Raw genomic sequence first — 12,545 nt, 5'->3', positions numbered from 1 at the left:
GCTGATGCCAAAATTAAGGCCATTAATATAGATATGGTACAACTAATACAGAGTTTTAGTAAGATTATTACTTGCCTAATCTGAGCACTTTATTTCCAGTAATACAGACTAATACTCTATTGGATGCTTTTACTAGATGTCACATTTGTGGTTCATGCTGTGCTTCAGCTTATGGTCATTCAAAGGCTCTAGATTATTTTCATCTGAATTTCTCCTAAGCCTGAGCTACAGAAAATGACAGGAGATAAAGAAGGAAAGAACATGGATGGCCTTTGGTCTTTCATTCAGCAAGTGATCTCACTTATTTTTTCTAATGTAACTTCAGCATTTTTTACCTCACTCAAGGGTCAGAGTAATTTTTAAAACAGTCACCGGCCGGAAGCAGTGGCTCACACCTGTAATCCCTGCACTTTGGGAGGCCGAGGTGGGTGGATCACCTGAGTTCAGGCGTTTAAGACTAGCCTCACCAACATGGTGAAATCTGTCTCTACTAAAAATACAAAAATTGGCAGGGCCTGGTGGTGGGCACCTGTCGTCCCAGCTACTCAGGAGGCTGAGACAGCAGAATTGCTGGAACCAGGAGGCAGAGGTTACAGTGAGCTGAGACTGTGCCACTGCATTCCAGCCTGGGTGACAGAGAAAGATTCCATCTCACAAAAAAAAAAAAAAATCATCATCATGATATTTCAGAATTAAATCTTCTAATCCAGAGACGGATGTGAAATACATCAATAAAATACAAAGAAAGCATAATTTCACAATTAATGTTTATGTGACTTCTTAATATATAATCCATGCACTTATAAATAATCTAGACACAAACCAATTTGCTTGAAGAAAAGACCAAAAAAAAAAAATGTTAGAGGCTCACTGTTCTATTCTGAAGAGATAATTACAGTGTTCTATTTTTTTCCCAGAATTTAATTTTTCTATTGACAGGGTTGGTATACGTAGATTAGTAGTTTATCTAGGTTGATAGAATGAAATTGGAATGGTTTTATTGTCTGTTTTATTACAGATACTTAGAATAGTGTTTCAGGTTATTTGCATAATGATTGAATCAACTTAACTGATAATTATATATTTTCTTAGTTGACCTTGACATTTTGTGTTAAAAATTTCAACTCATTTTAATTTGAATTTTCAATTGTTTATGGAGTGTTCATAATCATTTTCAGGTCATTAATTATTAATACATTATGCAAATGACATGAAAAATCTGTTAAACCTTGGGGTTATTTTAAAATTGTTCTTTTTTGTTTAGCAGACATACATTTTACTCTGACTGAATCTTCAAAACATTCGTTTAACTATAATTCTATATAAAAGTCATAAGACCAAAGACATAGAAGACACGTAAAGTAAATTAACAAGTAAGGTTAGACCAAGGAAGAAAAAAGAGAGACTAAAGAAAGGAGGTACCCTTGACTTTTTCATTGCTGCTTTAGGGACTGTATGGGACTTTAAGACACAGTGAGTTCCTGAAGATCACAGCTATGCATGGGAGGAAAAACGGAAAGAGAGTATGTTGGAGGAGGAAGTGCTGACATAAATAGAGATTTGAAAGAAACATTTGGTTGGTATCAGAGGATGGATTGCTACTCCCTAGGAGAGGAAGCTTGGCATAGTAGCCCTTTAAGAGTGAATACCTCTGTAGTCCGAGTTGGAAATTGCAGTAGTAGAAACTGAATTTTAGCTTTGATTCGTTCAAAATAAATAATCATTTTAATTAACAGGTTCATTAACAATCATTGTCACCATTATTATTGTCAAAGTTGTCAAAAAATTTTGAAGTGTTTATCCTGGGGACACTATCCTGAAATCTACATGCATTATCTTATTTTTTTTTTTTGATCCTATGGAAAGATACCTTATTAGCTTTATTTATGGATGAGAAAACTGAGGCTTAAAAGGTTTAATTAACTTGCTAACATCTTAGAGGTAATGAGTGGCAGAGGCTGGACTCAAAACGAAATCTCTCTGTCCCCTAAACCTATGTTCTTAATCACCAATAATGAAAAAAAAAAAACCCACAAAAACCCAGGAAGGATATTTAGCTTAACTACTAATTTTAAGATCTCTGGTTTGGAGTTGGCTATTTTGCAACATAAAATTTAAAAATTTTACATTATGGCAAAAATAATGTTCTACCAATGTGAATAATTCAAGCATATGTTAGAGGTTGAACTGTTAGAGTAAAATATTTGGCCATTATTTCAGGGGACTTCAGAGGGCTGAATTTTTTAAGGAACATATTTACAATAAGACAAAATTCTATTGCCATACACTAGTATTTTTTAAATGTTTACTGACCTTTTTTTCCTCCTCTTCCCTTAGGAAAAATTGGATGTAGGGGTGAGAAAAGAAGTCGATGGCATGGGAACATCTGAAATAAAATACGGTGACTCAGTATGCTATATACAACATGTAGACACAGGCCTATGGCTTACTTACCAGTCTGTGGACGTGAAATCTGTGAGAATGGGATCTATACAACGTAAGGTAAGGTGATAGAAAAAAACATAATTTATAGAAGTAATTTTTATGAATACACAAGCACAAGTCAAAAAAATTGGCTAATCTTTTTAGTCACCTGCAAAAGTTCATAATTTTGCAAGCGAAAGGGCAGATTCCACTGTTAATAGACTCTTTAGCTTTATAAGGTGAACAGAGCTGGATGTTACATCACTCATGTATAGGATTATGGGATGCATGCATTTAAATATGAAGTGAAGAAATATACAGTGCCGTCTTCTGGATTCTAGTTTAGTACAGTTCACTTTGTCCTCCTTGCTGTGACAAAGTCCGTTACTGACATCCCCTTGCTTACAAGAAAAGGCCCACTGTTTGGTAGTGATAATGATGCTCTTCCTGGCCTGTGCCGTTCTCCTACTCTCTTCCTGATTTCCAGACATTGTCTTCAATTTCCCCAGCATGTCACTTACAACACATTCCTTGCAGTCTATCAGAGTACCATGGCTTTTCCACACCTGTGCCTCTGCAGACTGTCTCTTCTGTTTAGAATACCTTCAAACCTTTTTTGTCTCCCTGACTCTTTTCCATCATCCAGGAATTCAATTTATTTATCATTTTAGAAGTTCTTCCTGACGATATCAGCTTATCAGCTACTCCCTCCTTTGAGTTCTCATAATGTTCATCTATAACTCATTACGTTTTATACACACACTCCTTGTGTTATTTAATTTAGTAGGCCACATATCTCTCCTTCTCTCACCACCCCTGTCCCCCCACCCCCACAAATTTGCAACTCCCCTGAGGGAGTACATCATACTAGATTGTTCACGTTTTTACATATGACATGCAGCACAGTGCACAGAACCAAATAACACACATTATTTCCGGAAATGTGAGACCTTGGAAGGGAAGGCTTTAGTGATACCGACCTTTTTATTTTCAACAGATTTATTAATCAAAATATATACCCACATTCCAGTAACTAAATAGACGACTGTTCTTGTGATCTATTTAGAGTAATCAGTGCTGATTTTAGTGAAGGTGGAGGCCCATACTGCAGGGATAGAGTTTGACTTGAGTGCATCCCGGTACAACCTTCCTTGGAGCTTGGGATAGAGATCCTCTGACAATTCTCCTGCAAGACCTATATCATCATTATAATAAGATGATCTGTTGGTTTTTAGGTCTTTGATCTGGGCTCATACCTTTAAGTGTACTTGCGTGTATTCAATATTTGTGAAGCATTCCCTATTTCTTGCAACTGAAGGTGGCCTGTTTTAAAACTTTTTATTATAGATAATTTAAATTTATACAAAATAACGAATAGTGTAATGAACCCCTGAGTCTTCACCATTCAACGTTTTCAATGCTCTCTTACTGTTGTTTCAGTTACCCTCCAATCCTATGCTATGTCTCACTAGATTATTACTGTTACTTCTTTTCAACTTTTAGAGGTAATATTTATATACATTGAAATGTAAACATTAAGCTGTAGAGGGTTTTTTTTTTTCTTGAGACAAGAGTTTCACTGTGTCACCTGGTGTGCAGTGGTGTGATCTCTGCTCACTGCAACCTCTGCCTCCTGGGTTTAAGCAATTCTCCCGTCTCAGCCTCCTGAGTAGCTGGAATCACAGGCGCCCACCACCGCAGCCAGCTAATTTTTTTATTTTTAGTGGAGATGGGGTTTCGCCATATTGGCCAGGCTGGTTTCGAACTCCTGACCTCAGGTGATCCACCCGCCTCGGCCTCCCAAAGTGCTGGGATTACAGGCGTGAGCCACTGAGCCGGGCAGCTGTAGAGTTTTAACAAATGGATACACTGGTGTGACCCACAAGCTTATCTCCACGTGGAACATGTGTAATTTCCAAGAAGTTTCCCAACATTCCTTTCTAGGTTATTCCTGCTCCCTTTCCCCCAGGGGCAACTATTCTTTTGATTTTTTTTTTTTTTTTTTGACAGTCTGGCTCTGTCACCCAGGCTGGAGTACAGTGGCGCAATCTCGGCTCACTGCAATATCCACCTCCCCGGTTCAAGCGATTTTCCTGCCTCAGACTCCCGAGTAGCTGGAATTACAGGCACGCGCAACGACACCGGGCTAATTTTTGTATTTTTAGTAGAGAAGGGGTTTCACCATGTTGGCCAGGATGGTCTCCATCTCCTGACCTCACGATCCGTCCGCCTCAGCCTCCCAGAGTGCTGGGATTACAGGCGTGAGCCACCACACCTGGCCACTCTTGTGATCTTTTTCTGTCATGGAAATGATCTTGTGATCATTTTTTTGTTTTAGCTGATGTTGAATTTTATATAAGTGAAATTCTATAGCATGTACTCTTTTGTATATGCCTCCTTTTGCTCAGCCAAAGGTCTGTAACATTTATCCATATTGTTCCATGTTTGAGTCCAAATTGCTTAAGCTGCTTTTTGAGGTCTCCAGAAGCCAACAAGCCAGAAATTAAACTAAACACAATCTAAGGAGGGGGCGGGGGTCAGAAAGGAAAGGAAGAGTTAAAGATATGTAATTTATTCTGTCTTCATTACTAGACTCTGAGATTGGAACCAAGTCTTTGATTTATGTATTTTCAGTATCTAGCAGAGTGCTGGAACCATAGTAGGTGCTCAATAAATGTTTCTTGAATGAAAACATGTATTTTCAAGGATGCGGAGTTATAATTGAGTTGGTGAGATTGCCCATGCACCTGCTAACTTGGTCTTCAACTGCATTAGCGTTGCACAATTATGAGCCATGGTGAGCTGGGTTAGCATTCTCAAGGTGAACAGCTAATATTGTCGAAATTGTGGCAGAAGAGGTCGATTTGGCTTTAAAGCAAACTTTTCTTTTGATAATGATGTTTGGTCATGGTTCTTCTACTAGATTTAGCAGATGTTATCTTTTTCTTTTTTTCTTAATATTTTACTTATAAAAATTTCAAATATAAAAAAGTTAAAAGACTAAACCAATGACCATCCACATACGCTTCAATTAGAGTCAGCAATTCTTATAGTTAACCGGATTTGCTTTCCTGTCCTCCTGTCTTTCTTTTCTCTGTGTGTGTGTATGCAGTCAAACATCCACAGTACAGTTACATAGCATGAAGGTGATTCTATTACATCATTGACTATCCTGTTTGTATCCATTATTTATTCTATTATCTCGATAATATCTTTTCTAGTTGATTAAAATCAGGATGCAATCAAAATTCATGCACTTATTTATTTTTATGCCTTTCAGTCTCTTTTAATCTAGAACAAATTCTCAGCTTATTTTTTTCCTGTAGCATCAAGGTTTTAAAAAATCCATGCCAGTTATAGAATGCCTCATGTTCTGGATGTGTCTGACTTTTTTTTCCCCATTGCCTGTGCTCTTGGTAATTCCCATGAACTTGAAGCTAGGTATAAGGCTATGCTGTCCAAATCAGTAACTGCTAGACACATGTGGCAATTTGGTATTTGTATATAACTAGAACTAGATGAACACAATTTTTAATTTTGTTTAACTTTAAATTTTAAAAACGTACACTTAAATTGTCGGAAAACTTTTATGTATGCTTGGAACAAGTTGGGTATGTGAATCTACTTTTTCAGCCATGTCTTTGGTTCCTGTTTTCATGCCATTTTAGTCTGCTAGTTTCTTTCTCAGGAGCACGGCTGTCTTTCCTCTCAGCGTTCTCCCTGACCTTTTCTCTACACTTTGCTTCTCAAGTATGTCTTCCAAAGTACTTATTTTTTTCTTTGGTGCTGTTCTGTTCGTAAGCCCTTTCTGTGCCTTCAAAATTTTAGTTTTCATGCTTTTTTTTCTTGTCCTTATCTCACCCAGCTCACCTTTTTATCTCAGCTTGCTGTTCTTTCATCTGGTCTGCTGGTTTATTATCTCAGCATATTTTCCCATTGTGAATTTCCACTCCTACTTTATCGAGGTTGTAACTTGCATCTTGAGGACAGTTGAAATTGTTTTTATGTTTAAGTAGCCTCCTGCTATTTCAATTTTACTTAGCTTTTTAAAAATAGCAATGATTACTGAATTTTATTAATAAAGAAGATAAAAATCCTGTGTTGTGTCTTTTAACCTGTTGATAAAATAACTAAGTTACCAGACCTCCAATTGTTAAAGAGTTCTTAAATTCACAGAGTAAACCCTACTTGACCATAGTGTATGATTCTTTTGAAATTCTACTAGATTTAATTAATTAATATTTTATTCAGAATTATTACGTGTATATTTATGGGGAAGTTAATTTCTCTTTATGGACACTGGATTTTGAATTTCATACAATTTTTGTGTTTATTAATTTTTATGTGTCACAAAACACCCCTCTACTCTGGTCTTTTTTCTCAACCATTTAAAAATGTAAACACCATTCTTAGCTCATGGGCTATACGGAAACAGGTAATGTGCTGTAGTTTGCCAAACCTTGGTCTAGACTAGTCTGCCATGAAAGGTAGCTGTTCTTTGAAGCTTTGTGACAGCTCACCTGTGAAACCAGCTAGTCCTAGGTCTTTTAAATATTGTATCTTAAATTATCTTTTCAATCCTTTTTTTTTTTTTTTGAGACGGAGTCTTGCTCTTTCGCCCAGGCCGGAGTGCAGTGGTGCAATCTCGGCTCACTGCAAGCTCCACCTCCCGGGTTCACGCCATTCTCCTGCCTCAGCCTCCCGAGTAGCTGGGACTACAGGCGCCCGCCACCGCGCCCGGCTAATTTTTTGTGTTTGTAGTAGAGACGGGGTTTCACCGTGTTAGCCAGGATGGTCTGGATCTCCTGACCTCGTGATCCGCCTGCCTTGGCCTCCCAAAGTGCTGGTATTACAGGCGTGAGCCACGGCTTTTCAATCCTTTTCTAAAGAACCTGGTGAAATAGAGTTGGATTCCTTTTGATTAGTCTTATTTTGCTAAGAATCTATTCTATTCCCCTGGAATACCCAGTTTTGTTTGGTTGGTTGATTTTTGGTTTTGCCATGCAGTTGCACACAGTATTGTATTATTGTAATTTCCCATTCTCTGTGTTTTTAATTTCTGTTTTATCTTTAGCTTGGTTTGTAAGAGCTTTGTTTTATTTATCATCACAAAGAATCAAATTTTGAGTTTATTAATTTTCTCTAGTACTTTATTTGACTTCTAGTTTAGTAATTTCACTTAATCTTCATTAGTTCTACTTTTCAACTTTCTTTGCTGTTCTGTTTTTAGGACATGAAAATATTAAGTTCTTCCATTTTAGTCATTTTTTTCTTTATTAATGAGGGCACTTAAGGCTATAATATTTTGCCTCTGAATATAGATATATCTGTGTCTCACTGATTTTTTATATAAGGAGTTTCCTCTTTACATTGCTTTCTAGTTAATTTATAGTTCCAGTTCCTAGATTTAGTTCAGTACACCTGGGTAGGTGTATTAAATCATCTTGCTATAAATGTTGAATGAAGATAAGCACAGATGGGAACAAATGGTTCTACTTATATATAGTACACAACTGATCTGTGCTGTCAAAAGTCTGCCAAGGTGGTGAACCTTGTGAAGGATAGGGATAGGAAGGGAGCACTAAGGAGGATTTTAAGATACCATAATGTTTTCTTTCTTGAGCTGGGTGTTGGTCATGCAGGAATGTTCGCTTGTGAAAATCATGGAACTGTTTTTTTAAGATTTTTGCATTTCTCTTTCCTAACATTATAGTTTCATAGAAAGTTCAAAAACAAAAAAAACTATCAAAAGAAATATATGTATACATTTTTATCATTTAGATGATTTATAAGCATTGTGCAGTACTTATTATTGACTAGTCTATGTTCAGAACTACTTTATGACTGGTGTGCCTGTGCAACATTAGCTTTGCTGCTTTGTACCAAGTTTGCTTAGGCTGAGGATCAGTCATTCAATGTGGATATGTGAAAAGGCTCTGCTATTTGTTTTACTTGACTCATTGCATTTTTTGAGTAGTTCTTTAAAACGATAACTGAGCTGAGCAAGGTGATGGGGGCTTGTAATTCTAGCTATTCAGGAGGCAGAGGGAGAAGGATCACTGAAGCCCAGGAGTTCAAGACCAGCCTGGGCAACATAGCAAGACCCCATCTCAAAAAATGAAATAATAACTAAATGAGTAAATGGAATGGCTAGTTTGTATAGGGAGCTGTACATAGATTTTATCTGAACATAACAGCTTCACAGTCCCCTATACCTGCCTTTTGATTCTATCTATTGTTATGGCTCAGCTGTTTGAGTACACATCTCCCTAACTCTAGTTTGGAAAAGAGATGTTGGGAGTAATGGCCTTATTTTTGCTTTCCTACAGGCTATTATGCATCATGAAGGCCACATGGATGATGGCATAAGTTTATCGAGATCCCAGCATGAAGAATCACGCACAGCACGAGTTATCCGGAGCACAGTCTTCCTTTTTAATAGATTTATAAGGTACTTTTTCTTTTGTAGGCGTAGTTGTTTGATACTTCATTTTCATTTCTTTATTGGATATGCAAATAGACAATTTAAAAGTATGCTATGATGGCAATAAATCTCATACTGTTTGGTAAGTCAGCAGAAACATTAGGAAGTGTTAATTAGATGATTTAATGTCTTTCTTTTAAATAAACTTTTAAAAACAATATGGTTTTGGAAATTGGATGTGTAATTTGTAATTGATAGGTATAGATTAGGATTATTTAATGACTACTTTTCCTTGTACTGGACCTATTTCGTTCCTTTTTCTTTTCTTTTTTTTTTTTTTTTTTTTTCTTTTTGAGACAGAGTACAGAGTCTCACACTGTCACCCAGGCTGGAGTGCAGTGGCGCAATCTCGGCTCACTGCAACCTCCGCCTTCTGAGTTCAAGCGATTGTCCTGCCTCAGCCTCCCGAGTAGCTAGGATTACAGGTCCTCACCACCACACCTAGCTAATTTTTGTATTTGTAGTAGAGATAGGGTTTCACCATGTTGGCCAGGATGGACTCGATCTCTTGACCTCGTGATCCGCTCACCTCAGCCTCCCAAAGTGCTGGGATTACAGGCGTGAGCCACCGTTCCTGGCCTTTGTTCCTTTTGCAATGAGGGTAGTGAAGCCTATATATTTGCTGAGTTTTGATATGTATTTTTTTAAGGTAATTCTCATAAGAACTGTTTTTCCACCTAATAATTGCAATAATTGCATATCTACAGACTAAATTAAACTTGTGACCAACCTGTTTTCTGGTGACATTATACCAACATATGCTCTGCCTTGTGAGAGATTTCATTTGTCTCTTTAAACTTTGCTAATTTGATGGGGGAAACTTTTTGTTGACCATCTTTCTTCATTTATTTTTTCTTTTGTGTTTAATCCTATTATACATATTTCTGTTAAGTTGTTCTGAGCTTTTGTTATGTTTAGAGATATTCATTTCCTGTCATCATAAATTGCAAACCGTTTCACCAGTTTATTGGTTTGGGAAAGAATTTGAAAGGATTTTTGTAGTAGTTGAATTGGTAAATTTTTTTTTTGGCTTTACAGCATGAAACAAATCTCCCCTACTCAAGATTATCTTATTTTCTACTTCTTTTATAAACCATCCCTTTTATAAACCATACATACTGTGTGTATATGTGTGTGCCCGTATGTAACCAAAAAATGTGCACAGCATTTGGCCACACATCCTAAATGTTTAGTCCATTTCTCTGCCTCATCTCAACTCTAAGCCTCATCAGATGGAGTAAATCTTAAATCGAATGGGGTACGCACCACATTTTTGTATTTTTTATTAATTGTATTACTTTTCAGTATTATTTGTATTCTTGTAGTTTAATATAGTATTTATTATAATAAAAATTTATTATATTTTAATGCATTATAAAATTAGTCAAGAAGTTCTACTTGGAAATTATAACTTATTTTGGAAACAAACTTAGCCTTTTCGTATCTTGTTCTTCCCACTAGTTTTTCTTTACTAGAGCTGATCAATCCTATGATAGGGATTGAGCAAATTAATCATAAATCTTTGAAACTGTCAATTTTGTATTTAGTCAGCACTGACTTCTTCAAATATGAGGGACTTTTTAAAGTTCAATTTGACTGCTGTAGAGTATTCAGTGGCACTACAGAGATTCCATCTGGTAAGTTAATTTAATACTAGACCAAAAACTGGTTATTTGTTTTGAAAACTATTTTGTGGGAAAGCCACCATCTCACTGTTATAGACATAATGTAGTGATAGTATACCATAAGTGACATTTTTTTTATGCTGGCTGAAATACCAAAATTCATCTTGAAAGTGACTTACTTTAGCACGTCTGCTCTTTGAAAGAATAATTTTAAAATTTAACAATTACTTTTCTGATTAGATAGAGTACTAAGTATGAGAAATTTGGATTCTATGATAAAAAATGTTGAATTATACACTTGTTGCTTTATTAAATCTTGAAAATTATTTTTTGTCTGGGCTATTTGAGTGAAATTCATTTGTTATACCTATCATGATAAAATAAGATGGTTACATTAACCCCTATTAACTATGAAAAGACTTTCTGATTCCCAGTCTGATTTTTTCTATTTTCTTTCTTCTTGCCTTGCTCTCTTTTTTCTAACTTTATAAGATGAATGCTGATATTATTGAGACCTTTGTTGATATAAACATTTAGTGTTATGCATTTCTGTTTTTAGTGGCACCTCACACGTTTTGATTTTCCTTTCTTCCTTTCTTTCTTTTCTTTCCGTCTGTCTTTCTCTCCTCTCTCTCCTCCCCCTTTCCTTCCTTCCTTCCTTCCTTCCATCCATCCATCCTTCCATCCTTCCCTCCCTCCCTCCCTCTTTTCTTTTCTTTTCTTTCTGTCTTTTCTTCTTTCCACTCCCCTCTCCTCCCTCCCCTCTCCCCATTCTGCTCTTCACTCTCATTCTGTTGCCAGACTAGAGGGCAATGGCCCTATCTCTGCTCACTACAACCTGCCTCCCAGGTTTAAGCAATTCTACTGCGTCAGCTTCCCAAGTAGCTAGGATTACAGGTGTGCGTCACCACTCCTGGCTAATTTTTTTATTTTTAGTAGAGATATGGTTTCACCATGTTGCCCAGGCTGGTCTCGAACACCTGATCTCAAGTGATCCACCCACCTTGGCCTCACAAAGTGCTGGGATTACAGGCGTGAGCCACTGCACCCGGCACTGATATGTTTTCTTTCAGTTTCTCCTTTGATGACTTCTTTGACCAATAGATTTTTTCAATTTCCAAATATTCGGAGATTTCCTGAATATTTTTCTGTTACTAATTTCTAATTTAATGCCATTATGGTCAGAGAATATACTTTGTGAGATTGATCGCTTTTAAATTTATTAAGACTTGTTTTATGGCTTAGAGTAAACTTTATTTTGGTAAATGTTTCATGTGAATTTGAAAAGAATGTGCATTCTCCTCTTGTTGGGTCGTGTTCAAAAGTGTCAATTTAGTATTATTTAGATCAATTTCCTTAAGTTTTTTGGTCTCTTTGTTCTACTAATTACTGAGAGAAAAGTATTGAAAAGTGTCTGACTGTAATTGTGGATATCTCTGTTTCTCCTTGCTGTTTGTCACGTTTTCTTCGTGCATTTTGAAGCTCTGTTACTAAGTGCATACCTGTTTAGGATTTTGTTCTTTTGATGAACTGACCCCTTTATCATTTTGAAATTACCTTCCTGAACTCTGGTAAATATTCTTTGCTATGACATGTACTTTGTATAATATGAACATAGCCACTCTAGTTCTCCCCCTACCTTTGGTATTAGCATCCTATGACCTTTAACCTGTTTGTATCTTTATATTTAAAGTGCATTTCTTTTAAGCAATAGGTAGTTGGGTCTTGCTTTTTTATCCTATTTGTTAATCCCTGTTTTAAATTGTATTGTTTAATCCATTTACATTAATATGATTATTGATATAGTAGGCTTAAGTCTGTCTTCTTCCTATTTGTTTTATATTCGTCCCACCTAGTAACAGGACAAAGAGGAGATACACACAGGCACGCCACCACCATCACCACCACCATCACCACCCTTACACGGGAGAATGAGAGCATATGGGTTACAAAAATTAACCACATAAGAACAACACTTTGTCGTTGTCCCATTTCCTCCTTTTATCTTCCTT

The 12,545-nt window shown here is 36.5% G+C and overlaps 1 protein-coding gene across 6 annotated transcripts in view; it reads left to right on the top strand.

Annotated features, from left to right (window-relative positions):
* RYR2 (ryanodine receptor 2) overlaps window positions 1–12,545 on the top strand; it is a 787,631-nt gene that overhangs the window by 388,907 nt on the left and 386,179 nt on the right. For all 6 annotated transcript variants that reach the window (XM_030812625.1, XM_030812626.1, XM_030812624.1 and 3 more), the window contains 2 exons: window positions 2,338–2,502; window positions 8,754–8,875. In XM_030812625.1, coding sequence (XP_030668485.1) covers window positions 2,338–2,502; window positions 8,754–8,875 — 287 coding nt within the window. The remainder of the gene's footprint in view (window positions 1–2,337; window positions 2,503–8,753; window positions 8,876–12,545) is intronic.

This window comes from Nomascus leucogenys, chromosome 5, assembly GCF_006542625.1.
Source record: "Nomascus leucogenys isolate Asia chromosome 5, Asia_NLE_v1, whole genome shotgun sequence".
Lineage (NCBI taxonomy): Eukaryota > Metazoa > Chordata > Mammalia > Primates > Hylobatidae > Nomascus > Nomascus leucogenys.
Note: the sequence above shows the minus strand (reverse complement) of the source record. Positions and strands in the feature narration are given on the sequence as shown.